Source organism: Crocodylus porosus, unplaced genomic scaffold (assembly GCF_001723895.1).
Source record: "Crocodylus porosus isolate Cpor-Errol unplaced genomic scaffold, CroPor_comp1, whole genome shotgun sequence".
Taxonomy (NCBI): Eukaryota; Metazoa; Chordata; order Crocodylia; family Crocodylidae; genus Crocodylus; species Crocodylus porosus.
This window is the reverse complement of record NW_017728951.1, coordinates 41,377,495-41,404,846: the sequence shown is the minus strand read 5'-3', so window position 1 is coordinate 41,404,846 and position 27,352 is coordinate 41,377,495. Positions and strand designations below refer to the sequence as shown.

At 39.0% G+C, this 27,352-nt stretch overlaps 1 protein-coding gene across 2 annotated transcripts in view; it reads right to left on the bottom strand.

The window, feature by feature from the left end:
* Positions 1–268: 268 nt before the first annotated feature.
* The window catches only part of VCL (vinculin), a 105,755-nt gene continuing 78,671 nt past the window's right edge, over positions 269–27,352 (bottom strand). Inside the window, exons 8-22 of one of the 2 annotated variants that reach the window (XM_019555557.1) lie at positions 27,036–27,183; positions 24,874–25,027; positions 23,017–23,192; positions 22,011–22,201; positions 19,524–19,723; positions 18,457–18,585; positions 17,061–17,210; positions 16,043–16,151; positions 13,260–13,562; positions 12,546–12,670; positions 11,269–11,454; positions 7,491–7,703; positions 4,813–5,016; positions 4,034–4,138; positions 269–2,803 (exon numbers count right to left, since the gene is read on the bottom strand). In XM_019555557.1, the coding sequence (XP_019411102.1) occupies positions 2,657–2,803; positions 4,034–4,138; positions 4,813–5,016; positions 7,491–7,703; positions 11,269–11,454; positions 12,546–12,670; positions 13,260–13,562; positions 16,043–16,151; positions 17,061–17,210; positions 18,457–18,585; positions 19,524–19,723; positions 22,011–22,201; positions 23,017–23,192; positions 24,874–25,027; positions 27,036–27,183 (2,540 nt within the window). In that variant the 3' untranslated portion in view covers positions 269–2,656. The remainder of the gene's footprint in view (positions 2,804–4,033; positions 4,139–4,812; positions 5,017–7,490; positions 7,704–11,268; positions 11,455–12,545; positions 12,671–13,259; positions 13,563–16,042; positions 16,152–17,060; positions 17,211–18,456; positions 18,586–19,523; positions 19,724–22,010; positions 22,202–23,016; positions 23,193–24,873; positions 25,028–27,035; positions 27,184–27,352) is intronic. The other variant, XM_019555556.1, reaches the window with a different exon arrangement.

Sequence of the window (27,352 nt, the reverse complement as noted above, 5' to 3'; positions counted from 1 at the left end):
TTGGTACAAAATATCTCTTAACCGTATCTTGTTTCCATGGTGATGTTTAATTTTGAATGTTAAACCGCAACTGTGAAGGAGCCTGTGATTTCTACAAGAGCATGTGTTGCTGTTTATAGTCGGAATGTTTAGAAAATGTGCGCGTGCGTTCCTAGGCACATTTGGGTGCATAATTTGACAACTCAGCATCCTTTTGCTACACTGATCTGCTCTTTCAGCAGAAAAAGAGTTTTTACCAAGCAAATCCCTGTGAATATTCACAACATGATATTTGTACAAATGCAGTTTTATTTTGTTTTAACAGAACAAAGGAACAAAGTTGAAAATATTAGAATATACAACACATTTTGGTTTATAAACAAAGTTCTCTAGTGGTAAAACATTTCTAACCAACATTCAAGGTCATTTTCAAATTTTTGCTTCATTGTAGGTCTGAGGACCAATAGTGTTCAAGAAAGCACAAATTGCATAAGGTGTACAGTATCTCAGCTCCTAGAAAACAGTTCCTCTAAGAACACAGATAGCAAACATTCTGAAGAAATATCAAAAGCAAACATTAATCAACTCTTCCCCACACATTCCTTAAAACAAAGAGTGATCTTTGGCATAAACCATTATGTATTTAAAGGCATTAGTAATATTGCATTAATATCAATCAAGCAACTAAACAGTGATGCTAGAACTCTCACAGAGATGCCTGAATTATAGGGGATTTAAAACAAAATACAGGAAGACTAGTCAGAAGTCCATCAAGGGTGTCTCTTCCCTGTTCAGTGTTGTTTACTGTTAAATACAAATTACTACATTACAATAGGGTTAAGAGTCTGATATAAACCAACCAAAGCAAGATACTGGGGTTAAGGCTCTGACTCACTCCACCCTTCTGTTGAAGGTAGTTACTGAAGAAATCCAAGAAAGGATCCTAAGTACTGTGTGTTCTGTAATACCCAGACAAAAGCAGTGAAATAAGGATGAACAAGTGCTTTCTCTTGCTAAGGTCATTGAGGCAGCTTATAATGTAGTTCAAATATCTGAATTTCCCTTTTAGAAAATAGTACAAAGGAGAGAGAAAAATTGGTAAGGGTACAGTAAATGTAGCAGACAGACATAAAAGGTGTCTGTTCCTATACCACTTCCTCTCCTTTGGGCTGTTGACTATCTAAATCAATGTTCATCAGCAAGGGCACTTGCTTACTGGTGGATTGGGCATGAGGCATTTGTCATTCTTTTCCAAATGGAAACTAAGGTGCCATTATGCTGTCAATGCTGGTATGCATAATAAACTTGCAAGTATTCTTTGCAAATACATAATGGCCCTTTCTGACTAACAAGTGTTAGTAACTTGTTTTTCCTTTTTTAAATGCCAAAAAAATACAATTATAGAGCAGCTATCATGATCATGTTGAAAAAGCAGTCATGTAGCATTATGGTAGCATAAAAATAGCTATTTCTTAATATAAGGGAATAAAGACAATTTGATTCTATTAGTTACCAGCAGGACTGGGGATATAGGATTGCAGTCTATAAAATAAGTTGTACGGCCCAGTTTTGAAAAAAAAAAACCTCTCAAGAGATTTATACGCCAACAGACTGCATGAGACTCGCCCTCCCTTTGCTCAGCCTGGAAAATGCCAGTATGGTGCTAGTCCATCATGGAGTTCAGGGCAGGGAGCAAAGCATTATGGAAACTTTGCATTATCTTTCCACCTGCCCTCTCTGCCTTGGATGACTAGAATACTCAGATTTCAATGGCGAGGAGCTAGCATACATTTGTTTTCTATTCAAGCACTTTGCCCATACAAGGTTGCTTTGAATACTGACAGATTCATCTAGCCCAGTGGACTCCACATTTTCAGCTCAATACTCTACCAAAGGGGATGGCAAGAAGAGCTCCTTAATTTTTAAGGCCTCTGAAACTGGAAAGGTTAAGCTATCACCCAAGTGCTACAAATCTCCATTGCCAATCATTTCAGTATAACACAGTTCAGATTCCAGATTGCCTGCTAGTGGCAACGGGAAGTATATGAATACAGCTGGCCTAGGGTATTGTAGCTAGGCAAAAAAGTAGCAGCCTAAGAGATTATTTTTAGCAATGGGATTCCTTCCCCCCCACCAGCAAAAAAAAGGGATCATTCACATGAAAACTAACTTGATTACACACCTCTCAATGCTTTTGCATTATGCAAGAACAGCCAGCTAAAAACTTACTGCAAAGCTAATTTGTTTATGTCACTGCCAATTTTTCCACATCCCCTCTCCCCAAAACAGCTAAGTAACATTGTTAGTGTTCCGGACTTCCAATTCCAGGGAAAGTGAGGTCCATGTTTCATACCACCCCATGGAAACTACTGCAATACACAGTGCATAAATGAAGTGTGTTTCTGGGATTATAGAAGCCATGAAGAGATATCTTCAAAAGCAAGTAAAATAAAAAGCTATCACCATCTTGGAAGCAATTGTGAGATGTTGGATACCAAATGCTTTCCAAAAACTTAAAATGCATATTCCTCTTTTTTGCCCTCAAAATGGGACACTGGCACAAGCTAATTTTAAGCTCATGTTTACAACACTGTTCGCTGGTAAAAATTCTCTGCTGCTTCAAAAAAAAAAAAAAAAGGCATTTATGTTACAGGATACAATACTATGTGATGGCGGTTTACTGATACCAGGGAGTCTTTCTAACCCAGCGAAGGGTGAATCCAGCATCTGTTCTAATCTTAATAGATGCTGCTTCTGCTTCTCTCACGGTCTCCTTTACAGATTGCATAAGGTTCTGGGCATTATGAACCAACATTTCAGTAGCCTGTAGAGAAAGGGAAGGAGTTATTGTTTCAGTTTCTTAAAGAGTGGATAGTAGAACAGTATTCACATTCAGGCAAGCAACTCCTTATTCAGTAGCATGAAATTTACACTCAGGCTAGGAACTCTCAGTAGGAACACTATGCTAGGTCATTCTGGCCTATGAAAGTTTCATGATACCATGTCAAATGTAAAACATCTGTTCCCAGCTGTGCAAGTCCAATCACTCTAAGCATCAAATAAGTCTCTGGCACTTTCCAATTCTTCACAGTCTGCTACTGAAAAATCTAAGAAAAGCTAATGAATGAGAAAAAGCTGATTGATTTGTAGCTCCTGAAAATGTTTTTAGAAAGCCTGCAAATATTCTATAACCAAAATAACAGTTCACAGGATGAAGGTGCTGATTATTAAAAGGGGCGCTCTAACAGTATTTTCAATGATTGGCCAATTAGTTTTTTTTAAACTGGTACTACTTAGCCACCAGAGGGCACCAGTGAATACTCTCTCAGACTGGTGGTTCTAAACTTTTTTAGATTCAAGGCAACCCTCAGCTCTTAGCTTTCAATCTTGACTACAGAAAAATAAGAGCACAATTCTTCTGCTGCAGAGAACTCAAGATGACCACAACAGGTCAGAATGGGTTTGACGCAACAGATTCCTATACAAAATCTCTGGGTTTATCCTGTAAGTCAAGGGTGTCCAGTTGGGTGGTCCACCCAGCCACTGCTGCTCCCATTGCTCCAATTAAAGCAGCTGGGGTCTCTGGGGCAGACAGAACAGTGGGAGGCCCTGGTGAGCTTGCCATCTGTGTGGTAACAGCATCAGGGGAGTGGGGACACTGTCTCCATGCAGTGAGGGAAAAATTGCCACATCATGGTGGTAGAAGGAGAGAGAGGTAATTGCCAGCATGGAAGTACACAGGGGGCTTATGCTTATTGCACAGCGTAAGTGTGCATCCTGGGGCCCATGACATGTGTAACATGCAGCCCCTGGCCACACTCCCATTGGAGAGCCTTGTTGCAAATCATATGGAGGTTTCTGCACACCTAACAGTGATATACTGCACAACCTGCTGCACCCTTAAAAGGACCTCACTGTACCCCAAGATTGAGAATCAGTCAGCATCTCTGCTTACTAATAGGTCTGATTATCTAACAAAACTGATTATATACAGAACACACACCCAATCCCCTTCACAGGGGTCTACATTACAATCAATTTTCACTGCTCTTACCTGTTCTGACTCTTCATCACTGATGTTAGTTCTGCCCAGCATGGTAGCTTTGACAGTAGAGAGGATTTTGAGTTGTGTACTGATGGTTGGGATTCGCTCACAGACCTAAGGGGTAGGAAATACAATGCATCACCTCAGTTTAACTTTAACCATTGGATATCCCAACGTTGCTGACTACCTCCGCCCCTCCAACCTGCTGGTTTTCCACCAATGGATAGAAGTAGACACGCACAGGCCTAATGCCACTAAGAACTTAATTTCTAATGATTGTTTGGCTCGTGACAAGCCTGGGCAATTGTTCAAACAATGGGAACACGGAGTGATGTTTCTCATTTGCTCCAAACAGTCCCTCTAGGGTTTGTTCCATCAAGAATGGAGGGTGTGGTTTTTTACTCTAACAACTCTAGCTGTGGCCTACTGTCAGATTATGAAAAAGCTCTAGCATGTTTTATAGCATTGCTCATATACTGTGACATGACTAGGACACCTACATGGGCATTAAAAACAGTACAGACATGCCTCCATAGTATGGAATTTTCAGTGTCTCTTTTGGACACCGACACCCTTCTCCTTTTTGTAAATAAAGCCAGATCTTGCAAAAAAGGGCTCACTGCACTGGAGTTGAGGAAAGTGAAACTTTCCAAGCTTTAGCCTTAAAACTGAACCAACCTGGGAGTGGGAGCTAAGGAGACAGAGCAAACTTTGAACCTGTGGGATGAAAAGAGCAGGATGGAAGAAGGCAAGAGCTTCATGCATATTTCAAGGTTAGATTGAATTACCTGCAAGAGGTTGGTTCGAATACGTTTGTCAGTGCACTGTTTTGCCACCTCCTTGGCCAGTCGAGTTACTTCATCTGATGCTTTTGCAATATCCTTCGCACACTGAATAAGGGCACGCTTGGTCCCACTGCCACCTCTCACAAGGCGGGACATCTCTGCCATTAGCAGAGCCATTCTTTTGGCAGCAGCAATGATGTCATTACCCTGCAGAGAACAAACATAATGGTGTTATACAATTGCAGTGTTAATCCAAAAATTGCAGAAAAGTAAACCACACCTGAGCTGTCCTCTACATTTACTTCTCTCAAGTGAAGGAAGAACAATTAATGTTTACCCAAAAGAAGAAGAAAAGAAAAGGCTTCAGGAAGAGCACTGAAGATATGTTTAAATTATTTGTGGAATACTTTCTTTGACACTTAGTGAAACAACTGAACAATGGGAAAAGGAGCACTGACTTGTTAGTTTGTTCACTGAGTAGAAGTGACTATTCTGCTGTCAAGATTTTAAGATGAAGTGTGTTAAGTGTTAGACATTCCTAATTTCCTCTATAAAAGCAGCATTATTAAAAATAGTGCCAAGAAAAGAACATATGTTAAACCAAACAGCACCAATTAACTGAAGCTTAATAATAAACACTGAATACTTTAATATAAAAATGTTAAATGATATCAGAAACTGAGTCACGAATGTATCAGCTGCACTGCCCTACTGCACTACTGATTCTATAGTATCTATAGAAGACAGCAGGAAAAGGATTTACAATGTATGCAAGATTTGTCACTTAAGTTCACATTCTCAAATAGAAGCATCTTTAAATAATTTTTCTTTTAAATTGCTCTTTGCCAGTTTCATCATAAAAAGCTAAATGTATCTGAATTCTAAGCCAAAAAAGCTCCAATAGATTAGCTTTTAATGCTTAAAGAACTTTCTTAAAGACATTCCCTTAAGAGTGAGCATTTTTTTTAAGGGGAAAGGGTTTCTTGTTTGCTTTTAAATTAGGAACTTACAGTGAAATACTTTTGAAAATTACTTGTAATGGGTGAAAGTAACATGTAAAGCAGAATGCATTTCATCATCTATTCCAAAGATGAAGCCTGGAGTAAGAATTCAGACCAAGTCAATCAGTTGTTAGTATAGTCAGATTCATGTATCTATAAAATGTTAGCAATACGTGAAATACTAAGTGCTATGAATTATTCATGTGTGGTTAAGTGAATGAAGTATTAGCAGTGAGCTGAGGAATAAGAATGCAATTCTCTACATACAATTCTTTCTTCAGCACAAAGCAGGTCATCCTGAGATCAAGAAAGTCTGTAGCAAAAAGTACACACTGGGCACATCGACATGTTCATTAATACATTGTAATTATAGCACATGTTCAGTACCTGTAATGACAGATACTAACAATGCACCAGGATCTATGCTACTGTGCATTACTGCAAACTAATGGTTAAAGTGCAGTAGACTAAGTCTGCGCATTAGCACAGGTTTTGCCCACTGAGCTAACACACGGTAGAATTAGTCTACTGTGCTCAAAGTGTCCCGTGTAGAAGCGCCCATTGAAAATCTGATTGAGCCAATATTTTCCCTCCTCATTGTGGATGTACCTCCAGAGTTTGGTGCTATTAAATTTAAGGACATCCAAAACATGACACTGAAGGTTACAAAGATGTTGGGCGATATAAAAAGATGGGTTACTTGTTACCATGAACAGCTTCCTAATCCAATGGCTGGCCCAGTTCTAACAAAAGAGAGAACTGACCTAATACACTTTTTTCTATTCAGTCATGTAGAAAAATAAAGCCGTTAGAAACATTTAATAATTACACTTATGAAGCCCCCTAACAAGTTACTCAGCACTAGAATCTGAAAAGGACAAGAGAGTGGGAATATTTTGTTTTAAAGCTCTTTCCATGGAAAAGAAAAGAAAAGATCACATATACATACCTAGCCTCAGTTACTGGACCCCAACAAACCTACATGTTGTAGCATGCCAGTTCCAAAAAAAAAAAAAAGGTGACCAGCCCTGCAAACGCTTATTTGTGTTTTAATGCAATGACAGAGGATGTGTCAATGTCTGAACCGCAGCTTAGACTTCCACTGGTACCATATAAACATAGTCTGAATTCAGCAACTAATGCATTCAGTGCAGCTTCTTTAAAGAGTTCTCTCATCGAGGCCAGCATTTGCATTACAGCCAAGTGCACATCAGCGGGCAGTCCTTGATAATGCTGCCATACAAAGCCATTCCTTGTCCATATATATTTTAGTTGAAGCCACTGATAGAGGCAAAGCAAAATAGACATGTTAAATGACTTCTTGAATGATGTATATTCAGTTATAATCTGAAGTCATTGAGAAACCAAATCATGGCTTCACAGGTGGTCAGAAAAAAACAATGTAAAAGGTTTTTTACACTGCCATTTACAGAAAGATAGGCAGAGGCAAAGGGTAAGGAAGCCTTTTGGTATTAAGTGACCCAAATCAAGCCTTAATCTAGCATTGACAAACAGACCTAACAAACTTGTGAAGCCACTTTCAATCCTTAAAATGAAGTGCAGACAAACTTATTCACTCAGACTCATGGGACCCGGCAAGGAGCAAGAGTGATGCAAATGTGTCAACGTTCCACATGGCTTGGATGCACACAGACCAGTTGCCCGTGGGAAACTGAGTACCTTACTAGACCACTTGGTTGCTTCCCGATGTAGAGACTGAGCAGCGGCCAGAATGGGCTGGTTAACGGGCTGATTGCTTGGTATTAACAGCAGCTCAGGCTCGTAATCATCTTCAATGTCAGAAGGGAGGGTGAATTCAGCATCATCTGCATCATCCTCCTCATCTATATCTACACCAGCCTCAGTGGCTTCATTAACCCCAGTCACATCAGGCTTTGCAGGTGGTAGGGAGGGTGGAGAAACAGGGACAGTTAGTATGAGAAGCAGAATTTGGTAAAAGAGCATGAACTGAGCTGGTTTAGTAACCAAACATCCTCTTAGGAAACGACAGGATGACTGAAAGTGAGGAGGAGGAATGGCATGAATCCAAGGATCAACAGAAAGGGAACAAACGTTTTACCTGTGAATCAACATTACTAAAAAAGTAAAAAGAGAAAAGTTACAATGGCTTGAAAGGTGTGAGCACACACTCTTATCCATTTACTAGGTTTACACAAAAACCAAAATTTCGGAACACTTTCCAGATATGAAAACGGTAGCATAAATGGGTTTTAAAAACAACCTATGACACAAAAAGAAGCATGCACTGGAAACAAGGAGCTGGGACTGATGGAGATGAAAGGCTTTGTTGCTCACGTGGATACTGGTTCACATAAGGATGACCAAAAGAGATAAGAATAGGGTCAGGTAATACCAATGCTAGAAGCTGTTCTGTTAATTAAGAGCAAATAAATTGCAAGAATTAAAATGGAAGTGTCTCAGGATTTGCAGAAAACCAACAAAAAGGGTTATGACAAGGAAAGGTGAGACTTGTGGTAAATTAAGTTAGGAGGGTTGTAATTATTAACAGACCAAAAAAGTAATTAATAAAACAACACAGTTAATAAAATCTTTTTAAAATTAGAAAAAAGGACCATATTGTTTTGCCACAATGTTACATTCATTGCTTCCTTTTTCTTTAAATAAGGATTCAAGCCAAATGAAGTCTAGATCATATGATACAGGGATGAAATAATGTCAGCACAGCATGGTGTTGTTTGCTTGAAAAGTAAGCATAGCCAAAATGTCCAAGACCATTTTATTATACAAACTTACTAATCACATTTCTTAGGCTGTAGGCAAAGACTGGAACAAATCAAAGAGTGCTCATCAAGGAGGTATGTATTTTTTGCTGTGCCATAGAACCATCCCTTTTAGGAAAAAAATTCACCAGGAAAAAAAAACTTTGAAAGGGACAAACTACATCTAGTACATGGCTAATTCAAAGTAAGAAAATAAACTAACAGAAGTCTTAATCTGATGAAGGATATCTTACATGTATCACACAATACAAATCCTTCTGAAGTTGGCCTTCCTACTTCTTTCTGCTGAAGCCTAATTGAGTTAAAAACCCTAATGCCCCATCAGGAAGTGGTTAGAAGTGCCGTGTTGGTCTAATGGGAACAAAAGGACATTCTAAAAAAAATGAGAAGTTGCCTAACTTCAGAATCTTACAAAGATGAGTATCAAAACTCCAGGTAAAAAAATAGCTCAGACACCCCTCCATATACAGATATAAGCATGTAAACTCAGACACTTCGAAAAATAAGATGAAAAATTGGCTTGTTACGCCACCCTTTGGCAAACTTAGCAGATTTGAGGGTAGTTGGATCTTTTTTCATAATCTCTCAAGTTGCATACTTGATCCTCAGTGGCTGCCTTGCTTGACCCCTGTGGGAAGGTGACCCTTGTGGCTGCAAAGCCCTTGTTTTTTAATAGCTTCCTTGAAAGCACTACTGAACCCAGAGCAAGAAAAAAATCCAAAAATAGTACCTTGGACATGTACTGGGGTCAATAAATCATTGCCATTTCCTGCAGCTGTACTCACAGCTGGGAGACCTTCCTTTTTTCCTTTTTGTTTTGGTTTGAGTGACTTTTTGACGTTACCTAAACACTGCTGTATACCAAGAACACCAAGTTTGACTCATGTTAATTACAGGACAAGTTGCAAGTTTAGTGAATTTTGAAGCTCTGGTGTTGTGCTCTGGAAGGTAAACATTTTAGGTGTTTTACTTGATGTCTAAGTTACATATGCCAAGCAAACTTTTTTAGTACATATCATGTTTTATCAGCTTTAGAATCCAGAGCACTAAGCACTTGGTTTTTTGTTTTTAAAAGAAAGAGGATGTTGCAAACCACTAACGTTCAAAACTACCGTTCATAATGATTGCCAAATTAAAAGAGGATGGATTTTCAGCTAAAACATGCACAGACTTTATTCACTGAAGCAAGTAGAAACTCAATCAGTCCTTTCACTCAAAGAGCCGTTCTACTTTAAAAAGTGTTTCCAAAATAGGTCTGGAAGGTTCAATGTTTGTTACAAGTGTATATTTCTTCATTTTGCCGGCAAAGTAGGTTTTGCTAAATCAGTGTTGAAAACTTGTTAGAGCCTGGCCTGCCAGTTACATCTGTGGCCTACTGAAGAATAAACAGTGGAAGTTTAATCCCCCCGCCCCTAAATATAGCAAACAAAGTGACTCAGCAAACTGTGCCTTCCCCAGAAAAGTTTAACTGCTACAAAATGCCCCAAAGTGGTTTTGTGCTGATCCATATCCTGGAGACAGATGGCTTATGCCAAGAGTTAAACCGATGAGATACCTGCAAGTCATCCCAACTAAAGGCCTGATTGATTTCTATAATTCGCACACAAACCACCTGAAATTGATTTAATATAGTCCCCGTTTTCCCCAGCATAGAACAACTAAAATGTTGATAGTTCTATGTTAACCAGGACTGAAGGACCACAAATACAAGAGCGAGCCTGAATGCAAGTGCAGGTTTACATACAGTGTGGTGCATCACAGCACCCCCTAGACATATAGGAATGAGGCAGCTGTTCTACTGCATGTTTCAGAGATGAAGAGATTCTCATTGCTCCTGTTGATATGATTTAACAGTTAAACCAGCGGAGGGGGCTAATTAGGAATCAAAATCCCAATTTAGTTCATAGTCCATGTCCCCTCACTTCTGAAGCAGCTCTCCTGCATTCTCAGTACAGCAAGCTGCAGATTCTGTAACAGCTATGTTTTCATATAACACACACAACTATCATTGCAATAGACCTTTTATTTAATTATATATCTCTTTATTTTCTTTAGCCCCAACACATACCCTTTCAGTGCCTTCTAGAATTTAGTAGTGAAAATGTAGTACCCTATAATAAAAGCAGTCAGTATACAGTGGAAGGTTTTTGCAACTGGGTGAGGAAAACAGGAGGAGCTTCTGGAACTGACAAGTTATAGAAGGCACTTTTGCTTTGTGGGACAGGCACATTAACTTTGGATATTAAAATGTTCAACAGCAAACTAGTTAATAATACTTCTGTTGAAATTCACATCATTAGTCTTCAAAAATCAACACCCAACAAGAACTGTAAGTACTGTTTCTTACCACCATTGTTTAGGGATTTGCACACATACTGCTTTGAGGCCTTGTATGGAAATTGCATCACTTCCATAAAGGCCAGAAAAATGGAAGTCTAATCTGCAGCACAGTTCTGTGGCAAATATCCATCTGTAGAGTTGTGACATATATAGAATCTCAACCAACCTCCATGCTCAGGCTGTGAAAAAAAACATGTCAACAGCTGGCTTTGGACATTTAGCCCAACCACTCGCCAGGGGCAATTATACAGTCCAAGATCTTTAACTGGCGGTTCCAGAGAAACACCCTTCCTACATTAGTTGGCTAGAGGTAGCAAACAGTAGAAACAAGCTCACATATATGCTTCACTTCTTACCTTGCTGGACCATTTTCGGGCTTCATCATGTAGCTGCCTAGCAGCCATCATCATGGGTTGATTAATCACTTCTCCAGCCTTCTGCTCTGGGAACTCTTCATCCTTCTCTTCTGGAGGAGGTGGTCTGGGTGGGGGAACTTCACCCTCAGGAAGGGGTGGTTTCGGAGGAGCAAGTTCATCAGTTAGCTAAGCATTAAACACAGGGGTATGTTCAGTACATTTGAAACTATATGGTGTCATGTCAATGGACATGTGGAGAATTCATGCTTTCTCCTTGTTTTTATAAAGTTCAGCACTGCAAGGAGATTATTAATAGCATTTTATTCCTTTACACACTGAATGCAGGACCACTAATTTTGTGGTGTAGCTGGTCAAATACAACTACTTCATTCAAAAGACAAACAGATTAGCCAAGTAAATTATTTCAGTTTGGTCAGAATCAATAACACTCTTACATTAAACATTAATATTTGTCCTGGAATTGTGGCAGCTGCTTAGTTGTAAGATAGATGTAGAGTAATAGCAAGGGACCCTACTCTGAAAGGCTGTTGCACAATGTATGTGACCAGACACATGCATAGATTCAAAGGATTCTTTTTGTGGGGCAGTGAAAGAGCAATGGGCAGAAAAGCCTGCATTATTTTCCCATAGGTCACCTTCTGGAGTATTATTTTACACTAGATTAGGCTTTAAGTAACTCATGTCAGAGGAGAGAAATAAGGGATTGAAAACGTGAAATAGTGGGTAAAACCAAACACTTTTTTTCTTCCGTGAAAACCAAGTGAGATCATGATATTTCTGTTTGAATGGTCAAAAAAAAAAAGTACAACTGGTGTGAAAGAACACATGTAGTAAATTACTTGATTTCCTGTTGAAAGATTTCCTGCTCTAATTTAACAAAGGAATTAACATGTCAGCTACATCCTTTTCAAGTTCCAGTTCCAAATGCACTTAAAGGTCTTGGTAATAGGCTATAAAGCTAACACTGGAGTAGAGTTAGAGACTGCCCCTCTCCAATCTGCTTCAAGAAAAATTGTGCTTTTTGAGTCTGCTCCAAAGCCCAGCAAAATCCTAAGTGCTTCATTCTTAACCTAATTACATCAAGGTCTAAAACTAGTGCCGCCAAAAGTTATTTTAAGTAAAAACTGAAGTCTAGCTGCACAGCAGCATGACTGTACTTAATATGAGCCTGATAATTTTCATTGTCACTACACGTAATCAATACTTTGCCAATACAACTTGAATGTATCATTACTGATAAATTACAGGACACTTACATGAAGCTGCTCAAGGTCTGGTGGAGGAGGGGGGAAATCAGGTTCTTGAGGCTGGAAGGCTTCCCTGACTTTTGCTACAGCTCCCAGAATCCTATATCCAGAATCCAGAAAGCTCTTCTGCAAACCTGAACAGATGATCCAATTATCAATCGAGTCTGCATAACCCACCCTGCCAACTGACTGACAGACCACAACTTCAGTATTTTCATTCTACAAAACACCTGGCTGTTCAGGTAACTTTAAAAATATGTTGCCTAAGGGCATTTAATAATTGCCAGAACTATATCCAGAAGTTTTTAATTTTTAATATGTTCATTCTGGCTGAGTAGGAATCCACTTTGAGTACCTCCAGTTACAAAAAACAATACTTTGTCATCCTAAAGAAAATGCTACACATAGTCCTCAGCAGCCACTTATAAATAATCCACCATGACAAAGATCAAGAACAGCTATGAAGGAGCTTTTATCTAACAGATCAAGTATCAAATTAGGTGGCTGAACCTTGAATTCAATGAAGGTTTTTTCACTAAATTTAAGCAACAGGTTCCAGTACTAAGTGGTACAAATCTTAAATCCACCACACAACAATGCAGGACCTGAAAGGATGCATGTTCTGAAATTACGATGGCTACATCTTTCTCCTAGCCTACACTAGTACTTCAAAAGTATTGAGTAGAAAAAATACTTGAGCTCTACTCTTTTTTTAATGCTTACCTGGATCAGAAATGTTCCCCGCTACAGCTTTAGCATCCATTACCATTGGCGATATAGTTTTGCTGAGGTCATCAGAGGCTGCCTTAACAGCTTCCCGGAATTTGGGATCCTCCGAATTTTCAACCTCCCGTTTTGCTACCAGTAAGATCCGATTGGCCCTCCGAGCAATGCTGGTGGCACCGGCTACGAGCATCTGAGGTTGGATATTAGCCATTGCAACTTTACATTTATCAAGGTCTTTCTTGATGGCTTCTTCTGATGCATCCAACAGAGACTTGGTATCAATTGCTTCATCCACCAACCCTAAGACAAAAATTAATGTTTCTCTTTCATGCGTAGAAAAGCAAATGGATATTTAGGGCTCTAGAGATTGTAAATATTTGGACATATTCTCTCTCCTGGATGGTTAAGTTCCTTTACATACAGATTCTAGATGAAGGTGACTCCAAACCATGAAGTGTGGCAGAGAACATAACATTCAGCAATGCAAAGATGGAGCATTTATCTTCTTTATTTATAATGACAAATGAGTTTTCTAGCCACTGCCATAGGTCACCCAGAAACAAGGAAAATGAAACATCTAGAACTACTATTGTGTGAAACTGATTATGTGCACTTGCTACTCAGCCACCCAAATCATTCCCTGTTTATAGACAGTTTGTGTTGGACAAAATACTGCTGCATTTGTGTTTTTGCTGCTGCGTTGGTGTTTCACATTAACCAGTAAGACTATCATAGTTTACTTCCTGTTTCAGTTAATTCAGTGGTCCGTTTTCTATCCTTGTTTTATCACTAATCACCACCACCATGGATTCTACTCATATGAAATGAAGAAACTTCTTGCATTTCCCAAGTTCTGGTATGAGATAGCCATAGCAATGAGATTGCCTATTCTAAAAGTCTCAGACTCAAGAAAATCAGGCCATCGTGTAAAAATCTGGAAGTAACTGAATATACAGCTGACAACATGGAAGAGAACTGAAATTAACAATTAAGTGTTGGGGGATTTTTCGTAATTTAAACCCAATACATTTGAAATATAAACACAGTGGAAGGGATACAAGCATCTTAAAAAAAAAATAATCAAGATAAACATGCATTATCAAGAAGTGTGAAGGACAATTCATACCAGGCTAGTCCAAAAATATTATTCAGTCAGGAAAAATATTAGTCCTGTCACTACTTGCTAGGTACCCCATATCTTTTATGACCTCAAGCTACATCAGTGAAAGAAAAATTATTTGACTGAAAACTCATTAGAAAAACTCAAGACCATAGTTTTATGACTCAACTGGACTTTAAAATGCTTCTTTATATTACGGCATGAACAAAAGTGACCCCCCTTGATATTTTAGATTTACCAACCTGTGTCTGCCTCACTCAGGGCACTGACAGATGTGGTGGGAAAAAAAGTCCCCCCAAAAACAGTGCTTTACCAGAAGAGGAAACATTAGTTTGACCAAGCTCCCCAGCATCTGTAAAGCTCAGGCACTTCAGCAGGGCTTTTTGGTGCTTTTATCTAAAATTGATTCAATCAACTATCAGACAAAGGCACCAAAAAGCCCAGCTAAAGTGTCCAATCTATAAAGACATTGGGTGAATTGGGGGGGGGGGAGTTATGTCTGTAAGCAGCCTCAGTGTCATGAAGATTCAGACACAAAAATTTCATCGGTATTTAATGTACTTGTCATCCTCTGGAAATGGACTCAAACACTTCGACAGTTATATCAGAAGACATGGCAGGAGATGCTTGGAAGGTGAGAGAATGGTGTAGTACCAAACTGAACTTTCACTTTGCTTACACACAGATCCTGGGATGTCCACTGTTGTTTTTCTTCACTACACACTCTATGGTTATAGCATATGATCCACATCAGTTGATATAATACCCAGCTCATACTATCCTGGATAATTACTGTAGATTGCAGCTGGAGCAAAGAACTAGCTTAAGACAAAACAAACATTTCCACCTCTAAATTTCTTTAGGCTTATTTTACAGTTTTGCTAGGCACTCCACATGTCAAAGAATTCCTGATAACAATGGAGCATTAGCATATGAGGAGAGAGCTGCAAGTCTCCAACTGTACTTTCAGCTGATTTACTTAAAAACGTGTAGTGCTTCCAGGCTAAATGCTGTTGGGGTGGAAGAGAGGTGGGGAATACACACCAGAGACAACTGAATTCTATCACATAAAAGGTTTTGGTCATGCCCAGTATCAGGACCTATCGTACTATGGGGGCTGACCAGCAATTGTGTAATCAGATGGTACCTCAGTTTCATCAGATTTATGTTGCAATGACCTCTAATTGGGACTTAGTTTTATGCTCTATTTAATAAGCTGTTGCTTCATTTCCCTCCCCAACCAAGTCTTGCTTGCCTCATCTACAGCATATCAGCAGCAACACATGCATGCACTGTTAAAAGTGGTCAATAGTTACCTACTGCTAATCAGCTAGTTACAACAGACTCATCACAAAAGGTCATGCTTACAATACCAAGTGGAAAGATACCACAATGTGGAAATACATGTAGAAAAAAAATGAACCGACATACTTATGTAGTTTAGAACTGTAGAAAACAAGATGTATTAATTTGGCATCTATACAACAAGAAACTTTGCTAAATAGGCTTTTTTCTGTGTTATGGCGCATGTCTGCTCTATTCTATATATAAAAATATGCTTTTGTAGTTATTACTTTTATGCATATTTTGTAAATCCAAGTATCAGAAAAAGTATATTAGGACCTAAGCAGTAAGAGGTATAAAATATTCTGTAATTTACCTGTCATTTTTTCCACATTATCAATCCATTGATTTTTCATGGTCTCAAAATGTTCATAAGCAGCTTGATTGCCAGGATTTCTTAGCAGAATACGAGCAGCTGATACTACCTGCCAAAGTAAGACATCCTTCAATATGTAGCATTTGTTACAAAGGAATAGTTTACATACAGTTAAAATGTACTTCGTTTTTGACTAGGTGCCCAATTACTCATTTTCAATATTGATCTGACAGTTTTAGTTTTACTGTAAAAGCCTTCTGGCTGCATAAAGAACTCTGCACAACAAAGGAGATTTAAAATGCCCCTAGATACTAGATTATCCGGAATTCCAATTATTTATGCAGTTGCACATACACCCAAAAACAAATCCATTTTTTGAGAGCATGCTCATTTGCTTTTGCTGTTCTGAGTAGCAATATCAAACATAATCTACACATGCTGCACATAGTTACACTTTCATATGACCACCCAAATTAGAAAAATCTTTTTACAGAGCATTATTTCTTACCCAGACATTTTTAAGTTCTGCAGGTAAGAATTCTTGACACTGATATTTCCAGGACCATCATGGCAACAACATCACCTCAACACTACCAAAATGTTAAAGTTTTGCAGGTCATTTTGCTAAGAGGTAAGCCACTGAAATATCTGGCCAAGAGTCAAAGAAAGAAATCTATTTCTAACTTTTAGCTTGTCCTATCTATTACACATACTATCCTCCTTTTTACAGATCTATTTTAAAAGTGGATCTTAATCACCTTAAAATATAATATAGGCAGACAAGGTTCTTTGGGTGAATCTGATATCTTTTATTAGACCAACTTAAATAGTTGGAAAACAATTATTAAGCAAGCTTTCCGGTTCAAATATGACATTCTAGTAATAATCCTGTTAGTTAGATCCCAACATAATGCCAATGCAAAAATGTTGTTTTGGTCAACAGGACCACAAAGAAATTCTTCTGGAGTCTCTCTCTGCAAATTAATGTTTTAGAATTTGAGATGTTAAGCAAACAGACCTGAGGTGTAAGTTCTCTCGCTGATTTCACAGTTGCTTGAATGCCTTCCACAGTAGTTTTATTAGCGGTTCCCACAGCAGCTGCTTTTTCTGCTGTAGCTCCAAGTCTAGCAGCATGGTTTTCAAAGTTCGCTGCTCTTTCACCAAATACCTAGAGGTCGGAGGAGAAGAAAAATATAAGCAGCAATGTACCGTCTCAAAAGTATTTTCTACTCTATTTAGGTCTAACACCATCCTTGTCCCCACAGCATCAACACAAGTAACACATTTTTATTAAACACTGAAGCCAAGATTTTCTGTTCGCTAGCTTGGTGCATTAAATCAATTAACATCCTGCACCAACAATGTTTATTTATAATCCCAAGACTAGAGCAGAGTTTTTCCTAATCAGATGATTTAAATTACTAATCTATCCTGTCCTGTTGGCAAGGTGTGTTTTAACATTTTCATGGATGCAAGATATTTGTACATTATATCCTAGTAGTGCTAGTCAGGAATTCCTGATGCTATATGTTAAAACATTTTTTGGTTTTGTTTTCTTTATTTTTTTAATCACTCAGTGTGGGAAAAATAATTTTGGACCCATATGCCTAAAAGAAATTAGTCTGACTTCCAAAACTAGGCTTCCAACAAGAAACGTACAACAATGCATCCAGGGCTGTAGCTGTCATTCTTATAAAGATGACAGATTTTTCTAAAATTGTTTTAGAATTTTGAGTTAAAAATATAGAAAATAAAAATTAAAACATTTTTCATACAAAATTATAAGAAAATGGATAGTTATCCTAGAAACCAAAACACTACGCAAGAACTCTCTCTACACATATCCAGTCTTACAGTTGCATCCACTTATATTTTTGAATACATACTATAATGTTGATAAAAGTTACTCTCCTATAAAGCCAAATTTCTCAGGCTTTGGAAAATCTTTCTGGCTCTCTGTAAAAACTAGTTAAATACAGCTTCTAAGCCAAGTGTTTTAGATACTGTATAAAGGCACATGAAATGGGTTACGTATTGGAAAAAACAGGTCTAATATATTGATGAGTCTTGGCACAAATTGATTATCTGCTCTGGTCTCCTTACACCAAAACTTTACATGTAGAGAAATTAACACTACTGTAGGTAACCCAACCAATAAACAAACAGTTAAAAGAAAGTTGGAAGCATCTAAACATGAATATGTCTGGCATAGATATCCTGGTTTCTATTGAATGTTTACTTCCAGTAATCAGTCAATCAATTACTTCCATTAATCTAGGAGCAGTTTGCATTAGAATCCTCACAATAGCAATATTGATGAGCATGGATGACAACAAAGGACAAGATCTTCTCTCATGTAAAGCTGCATAGCGAAATACCCACAAGAATCTATTTGTAGTCTCTACAGCACTTACCTCATCTCTATTGGGCGCATCAGGAGGTGCTGTGGCTGCCACTGCCAATAGTTTAATAGGAGTTGTAGTGTCACTGAAGACATCAGAAACTTCCTGAGTCATTGCTTCCTGCATCCTTGTTTTCAGATCCTTTAAAAAATGTTGATATTAGTAATCCCAGGAATTGTATTCTTGCAAAAACAAAGAAAATAGTGCCATATAAAGTGGTTACCACTGAGATAGAAGCATGTTCAGTAAAAATTTATAAACCACTGTAACATTAAACCTTGGGATATTAGGGCATTTGTACACATGCTTGCACCGCAGTGTCAGGTGCTTTTAAAAGCCCCCGGCACCACAGCTTGTACATTTGTATTAATCGGCAAAATGGGTGTCAATACTGAGAAAATGGCGGTGGTGCACTTTTGAACTAAAACACATTGAAGGTGTTTTAGTTCAAAAGCATGCTGCCGCCATTTTTTCAGCACTGACACGCATTTTGCTGTTTACACAAATGCATGCGATGCAGTGCCGGGCATGTCAGCTTGTGTGCAGAGCAGACTCGATTAATTGAGTCTGCTCCAACGTGCTGGATCTCTAGCATGTTGGAGCAGACAAACGTGTATAAATGCACTTAGTGATTACAAAACAGCATCAGGAGGCTAAACAATGAATGGCTTAATTAGAGACCCTATGTTCTTCAAGCAGTCCTTTTTTGGGGGGGCAGAGAATGAGAATTTGAAAAACATGACCAGTTTTCCCAACACCCTTTTTCTGTACAAGACCAAACCTATTATTGATCTGCAATGACAGCAAGAACAGACTCCGAATCAATGCGTCCATCCCACCAAATCAATACCTTCCTAAATGAAATAAAGTCCTTTGAGAAGAGTCATATTTAACATCTCAAGCAGTGAAGAAACCCATGGTCAGCAGGACACCTCCAGAGTCTTTTAACACTGTAGATTTTCCCAAGTTACTTCCTACTTTGTATGTCATCCACATACCTCAACTAAGAGTACTCCCAACCACCAATATTTTGTGTGGTACATGAACTGGTGATAGTTCCACTTGTAGCAAAGTGTTACCTTCAAGGAGTCCTGGAGTTGTGCAGCAATAGCCCTTGCCTGAGGAGACTCTCCTTCTCCTCTAGCTGCCAGATCAGCAAGCTGGGCAGCCAGCTGTTCTACACGGTCACATTTGGCAAGCAGATCTTGGCGATAGGGTCCCATCATAACATTGGCTAAACGACGACCTTCAGCAACCAGTCCCCGGATTGCAGCCTGGCCTGCAGTATAAGTACTACATCAGTAATATGCAGAGCCAAAAAGTATAGACAATAACTCAGACATACTGCTAAAGTGGCAATTAAGGGCCAAACTAAAAAAGAAGTCTCTTATAACCAGTCTAATTCTTAACTTTCTGGTTACTCAGAACCTGGGATGAAGGATCTTTCATGAGTTTACACAAAGGAATTGCAGTTTAAGCCATGTGAAGAATTCCAAGTCTCTTCAAGGTTTTTTTTCTTTTGCCCATTAGGCCATACCATCTTCAGTTAGCAAGGGTTGGCAAAAACAGAGTATTTATTAGATAATTTCATGTTCCTACTGTGCTAATTCACCATGAACTTCTCACACTGCACACAGTGGGTACCTCTACATGTGCAATTAAGGCAGAGCAATAAACTCTAGTGCAGTTTGTGCTGGAATAAGATACTCCCAGTTGCAGCATTTACACGTGCCCCCAGGATGACAACACTTTGAGCTCGGGCAAAGCAGCCCCAGGCTGGAAGGGGGCCCTAGGAGGCAGCCCCAGGCTCCAGGTGGCAATGTCGGGCAGCAAAAGGGCTGGCTGAGGCACAAGGATGCTAAAGTGCAGGGGTAGGCAGCAGGTAGCCCCTGCACATTAGCACCCTTGTGCCCCAGCCCACCCCTGTCATGGCCTATATGTGTTCCAGTGCACATAAGTACTCTGCTACAAGACAGTACTGTTCCCAACAATACTATCTTACGGTGGAGTTGATTTACCACACCCTAATACTGGTGCACATGGAGATGGTGATGCTTTACTGTGGAGCTAATTAGTCTACACTGCCATAAAGCTCATGCATAGATGCGCTCAGTTTGGCTAATTTTGCAAGTTGTGGAGTTCAAAACGGGGGCATGGGCAAAAGTTCATTTACACTTATGTAAAGGATGGGGACATACAAGAGCACACTTGCTGATCTGCTCTGTTTAATTTATCTTTTTCTAACCTTTGGTAAGTGAAGTACAACAGCAGTATTTTACCCTTGAGTGAAAGTGAAGGAATTACTGTCATTTAACCTTCCTTACTGCAGGTTAGCAGCCAAAAGATGAAACAGGTACCCCCAAACCTGTAGTAAGTCTCTTCCAGATCTTTTTACAGGGTGTACTTGATCTGTCCATGCTCTTAGTAAGATAATTTTGTCACAGGACCAAAATATACAGGAGCAGTTGTGCAGTGCTGACATCAACATTTTGTGAAGCCTCCTATTTTGGCTGAGTAGTCTTGCTGGAACCCCTAACAAATATTTAGATTGCAGTTTAAGGATTAGCCATGATCATGAAATGTGGATATTAATGTGGCATTTCATCCCATCATGCCCAATTCTTATCTGGCAGTAGGAATTAACAATTCCACTCATCTCACAGCCGTGGGGGGTTACAATATGGGTATTTACACAGATAACAGCAATAAATTCCAGCAAAATGGCCCACACAACTATAAAATAAAATCAGGTTTACATGTCATGATTTTAATCAAAGCTTATCACAACATTATGCTAGGAATAAGTGTAAATGTGTAAAGTTGTTTGTGACATGGCTGGTGCCTCGTTAAGGGAACAAACACTGCAGAAGTATTGTCACATTATCACTAGACTAAAAATACCAGGCCAAAAATTCTTCCAGTAATGCTGTATATATTTAACACAGCGCATATCTGATATGGTATATTCTTTACAAATTCTTCACATGAGACTAACCCAGGATTAAACCTGGAAGCCACATGTTTAAAATGAAAACAAAACCAATACCTATTAATGTATTGGTAATATTAAGACAGAAATTTTTAACCAAACAAGAAATGAATAAGTTATGGCCATCACAAATATTTACTATTCCCTTTTACACATTTCTGGTATAATGTATTCTTGTACCTATTGACAATAACTTTACTTTGTGCCCACTGCAAGTGAGTTTTGGTTCTTTGCAAGGCTCCTGCCTTACTGTAAATACTCAAACGTAGCTAAGCATGTACTTGTGCTCTTTTGGAATGTCTCTGTTTTTTATTTCCAATTGAAGGGGAAAAATTCAGATAAATGGTCATCTCCTTTAAAGTTTCATTCTTCCAGGAGCAGAATGCTTTAGAAACCACTATATCCCAGGAAGTCTGAAAACTGGAAAATCCCACTCTAAGATAACTAGTCCTCCTGAGACCCTTCCACAGCTGTAAGCATCCAAACAAGTGCTATCAGACTGATGTTCAGTTCCTTCCTCAGGAGAAACTTACTAGAATTCATTAGTAGGGTTAACTGTGACAAGCGAAAACCTTACCTACTCCACGATCATCAACTGTCGGATTGTCAATCCACCTTTGAGCTTGTTCAATCTTGCCCTCCAAATGGACTGCAGCCTTAACTGGCCTAGTGTTTGCTACAACTTTGTTAGTTTTAGTCTGTAAGTTCTGCAGTGATGTGGCTATCTGCTTAGCCAATGCACGGGCCTCTGGAGAGTCTCCTTTCCCACTAAGAGAAAGAAAAGATATAGTTACAGCCACAAGCTCCATTGGACTTGATGCAACAGGCATAATGCTTTTTCAGTACAGGTTCCACTGTGATTCTGTTCCTTAGTTTACTATGACTTTGTTCACTGTTATTTTTTTAGAAAGGAGCAAGCCTAACAATGGTACACAAGTCATTGTGGCAAAACCTGAGAATGAAACAGTTTGAGGTTGCAAAATTTAGGGTTGTCTCTCAAGAAAACCCTAAATTAAAATTCCAGCAACTGCAAAATGAGGAATCAATGCATTCAATTCTGCCATATTAAAGAGGACAGCTGACAAGCACAGTGTGTCCCCATCCCTTGGGCGCCTATACACATACAGCAAGGCTGCTCCAATGCACTGTATTTACAACACACTGGAGCAGACTCATGGTAATTACTGTGCTTCAGCAGACTCCAGCATCATGTGCATCAGAGTTCATTCTATGAGCTTTAGTTAAAAGTACCCCCCACTGCCATTTTTAGCTCAGGGATGCTGATACACATGATGCTTCACACACTTTAATTAGGAGCAGCTCTCAAAGCCACTCTAATTAAAGCACCCCACGCCCCCACTCCCAGAGCACATGTATAAACATCCCTTCTTTTCAAACTTGATATAGAAACAGGTTTTAGCCAAGCACAGGTCCCTGAAGGAATGCTTTTAAGCAAAAGCTTTCTCTCTCTCTTGCTCCCCTCCTTGCCCCCCTTCACATTTTGTTAGTTCCTTATTTAGCTAATTCCTATATGCAAACTATATTTACTCAAATATAACGACTGGCATGATACTACTACATACTGTCTTCGTAGATCTGACAGCTTGGCAGTAAGAGCAGAGATTTCCCCCAAGGAACGCAGAATGTCATCTCTTTCCTTGGGTTCCTCACAAAGTTCTGCAATTTTCCTGGCTTCAGCCATAATTCCGCGAATATGTTCTTCTCCTTCACTGCCCCCATTAGGATCTGCAAGCCAGTTCTTTAAAGAAAAGAAAATGTACAAATAAAGATGAAGCCTTCTACTGCAATAAACATCTTTTAAACAAAATAATTTCTTAAAACATTTTCTTCCTGATGCCATACCTTGATGTCCCCTAATAGTACCTGCCTGATTTGTTACATGAGCCCAAGCATACAAAGTTACATACAACTTAGCCCAGCTGTCCACTCTCCCCTCTGCACTGACATTATTTTAACTAGTACAATGCAGCTACTTCCATTTTGTATCTCTATATCTCTATTTTTTAGACAAGGTAGCATTTTCTACCACTGTTTTAAGCAGGATGATAGATAATAGTTCCTAAACTAAATAAATGGGAACAAAAGCAACAATTGAAGACTATGCTTTTCTTTCAGAAGAGAAAAGGTCCCTTATATTATTCTTATAAAGGAAACAAGATAACTACATTAATAGACTGTTTTATAGTTTCTTAAACATAGCTGCTAAGTCAGGGAGAGGCAAAATATGGCCCATGGGCAGCATCCAACCAGCCAGGCCATTCTATCTGGCCTGCAGGGCCCCTAAAAAATTTAGAAAATTAATATTTATCTGCTCCTGACTACCTGTCAAGGATGACAGGTCCAAGGGGCAGCAGGACCCAGGGGAAGCCAGCAAGACACAGATGCAAAACCGGCCTGGCCCCACCCCCCACAACCAAAAGCCTCTGCCTGCCACCACTTCCAAGGTTTCCCTGCCAACCTGCCAGCCACTCCAGGACCACATGGCCCCCCGCTGCATCACTGGACTGCAGGAGCACGGGGCAAGGAGCAGGAGGGTGTGTGTGTGTCCGTGCAACGAGGGGGGAAGAGGGAAATGCACTTCCGATTTTGCAGTTGGCACTTTCAAGGGGGTGCACCCCTAAACATCGCCAATGCCCACCCTCCATGCCCCCAAACCCCCACAGTATACAAGAGTAAGACTTCATTTGACACTATTGTGCAATCACTTCTATGTACACTACACTACATGTAAATAAGGACAAAAATATTTTTTGAAACCAAATTAATGAATGTTGTAAATGTTCAATTTTTAGAATATAATTTGGTATTTTTCTAGTTCTGAGATGGCAAAATCCCTTGCTGAAAGGAATATTTCCGTGGGCAAGGGGAGGGACTTCTGGTGGCAAAGGTCAGAGGGGTTAAGGGGGGGGAATTCCGGTTGCAAGATGGCAACCAGGGGGAGGGGCATCTGTCAAGGGGTGGGCTACCTATGTAGCCCTCGACAGCTTGCCAAAACTCAGTAAGTGGCCCTCTGCCAAAAATAATTGCCTTCCCCTATGCTAAGTCTACATACAAATCTCCACAGAAAGCATTTGAGCATGTGAACTTCCCAAAAGATTAGCAATGGTGCTAAACAAAGAAAATGTCATGTCCAAAATTTGCATTTTCCCCCTATTTTTAGAAGCTCATCTGTTTACATCTATTAGCTAATTAGAATCTACTGTACAAGTAGATTTGTGATAACCAGTAACAGAACTCCTGTGTTTCCTCCAGATAGCGTAATTGGAAAGATTTATTTGTACACAAAAAAATGTCTCTCATGCATTCTTCATGTGGCGTAACCACATTCTGTGTCAAGATACCTGCAACAGTTCATTATGAGTACAAAGTAGCAGCTTGGGAAAATACTGAAGTGTTTATTACAACAATATGAACAGTACCTGAGCAGCATCTATTTTTTTAGCAATTGCCTGCTTAGAGTTAGTCATGGCCTCCAGTTTACGGGCTGCATTTTCCACTTTTGCTGTCAACAAATCCAGACCTTGAGACACTTGCTGTGCTTTCTGCATGGCCATTGGTGTAGCACCTTGTCCTCTATTTTAAGTATAATGACAATCATAAATACCATAGGTTAAAACAAAAGCATGAAGACCAGCCATCAATTATTAATTTATTCTTACAATAGTCACAATATAACAAAGTCGGTCAAGAGATAGATTTTAAGAACTGTACTAGGAAGTTGGAATCAGCCAAATACTCAACTGAGAAGAGCTGTCTGTCTCTGTCTATAATTTTGTCTGTAGCATCATGAAGAGAACTGATTTCTTTAAGATATAATAAAAAAAAGAAAAAGAAAAAGGGACCTTCTGGGGCAGTTGCACAAAATTACTTGACTTCAGCTATGTGCTTGTTTTGGAAAAAAGTGCAATACATGAAACTTCTACAGAATTAGTTCCATCACCTAGTATTTTAATAAAAATACACTGTGTCCAAAATTTTGCATTTTGTATCTATTTTGAGAAACTTTCCAGTTTATATCGATTAAAGATTTCCCATCTAAAGTACAAGTAAGGCTTGTAATAGATGTAACAGAACTCCTCTGCTGCCTCTAGACAGCATGACCATAAAGATTACATTACAGCAGCTGGAATTGCAGCATCTGTGCAAATTATGTTCTGCTGCATCTTAGAATAAGACTGAACTGACTCTGTTAAATTAAGCTATTATAAATGGAGACATCCTTGGATCCATTGTTTTTTCATGTCAAAAGGCAGATTACTAGGTGGATTACAAACTTCTGGGTGAACTGGAAACCTCAGGGAAGGTTATTAAGAAGATATGCAAAAATCAATCAGTATGTGGAAAAGGAGAATTAGAACCATTATTTGGACGATTCCCATGCCTGAAGATAATATATTAAGTATGTGCTCACACACCTTATGGTTTTAGATGTGGTAAGTTATATTTGCAAAGCAGCTTAAGTAGTAGGATTTACACAACCTACATTTAGGATTTACACAACCTAAACTGCCCTCTTCTGACAAAATCTTTTTTAGGTTAACAGAAGATGTGAGTAATTGTATGATGTTTGGTCTAAAGTTCCTGTCACCAGGGCTAGGCCAGATATAAAAGAGATGCTTCTTCACACATTTTAGCAGACATTGAAGTTAAGATACTTCAACCGTTTGGTCAACACAGGCATGAATCTCTGTGCAGCCAAAAAGTCTTATTTTTCTCAGAGGTCCCAGGCCAGTGAAGTGAACACAAATTGTCATTTTATGGGGAGAACAATTTGACCTACACAAAAATCTGGTTTAATTTCAAATAAACGTATACATAATTTTATGTGACTCAGACAGCTGCTTTCAAAGTGAAGTAACACTAAAATCTGCCAGTGAAATCAGCCAGCCACCTCAAGATGAGCAGACCCTTAATCATATATTGCTAAAAAATGCTGTACCAACTTGGAATCAAAAGCTCCAAAACTGACACCGAGTCTGATTCGCCTCTCATAAAACTAAAGTTTTAAGAATAACGATTGACTCTTCATGGGCACAGATAGTAAACTGCTATAAACCAGAAGAACTGTTCTAAAGTCCATCTAAAAGAAGGGAAGTAAAAAAAAAAGACAAAAATGATTTTTTTCATCTGAACAACTGCTACTTTCTAATGAAATGAATCATCTAATGAAATCCCAAGGACTAGAATATTATAACTCGGATGATGCAAGCTAATTCCTAAAAGGCACCTTCTTTTCGTGGAAAATATTTAGCAAAGGAGTTGAAAATTCTGTATCTGCTAGAGATTTTTTTAGTGCCCGGTTATATTGCCATATGCTCAGTTAAGAAAAGCCTGCATTATCTGATTAAACCATATCGTTTGGTATTGTCCCAAGAACTCGTGTAAATAAGAAGTTACATATCAATGTGAAGAAGCCTCAATAGAACCAGGGTTAACAGAACAAAAAACTGTTCACAAAAAATTGCCCTGTTCTACTATAGCAATGAACGTCCCACCCTAAATAGCGGTATAATGAAGGTTCAATTCTACAATTGTTTTAATAGTAGAAGAGTTACTGTTTGAGTAGTAACAAGAGATTTACCTGGCTCGAAGATCAGCTACTTGATCAGTCATCTGGCCCAGCATTTTACAGGTTCCCAGAATCTCTCTGCGCTCTTTGCCTGCACACAGTTCTCCCACTTTTCCAGCTTCATCAAGGATTTGCCTTATTGCTTGCTCACCAGCATCACCTACCATGCAAAAAAGCCAACAACATGTTCAATGTAAGACATTCATTATTTAATAAGGGGAAACTGCTAGTTCCATCATGACCTGCTTCCCTAATTACACTTCATTCAGGGAGGAAAGTACATGTATTGAAATGATAGGGTAGGCACACAGTGCAAGAAATCTAATACC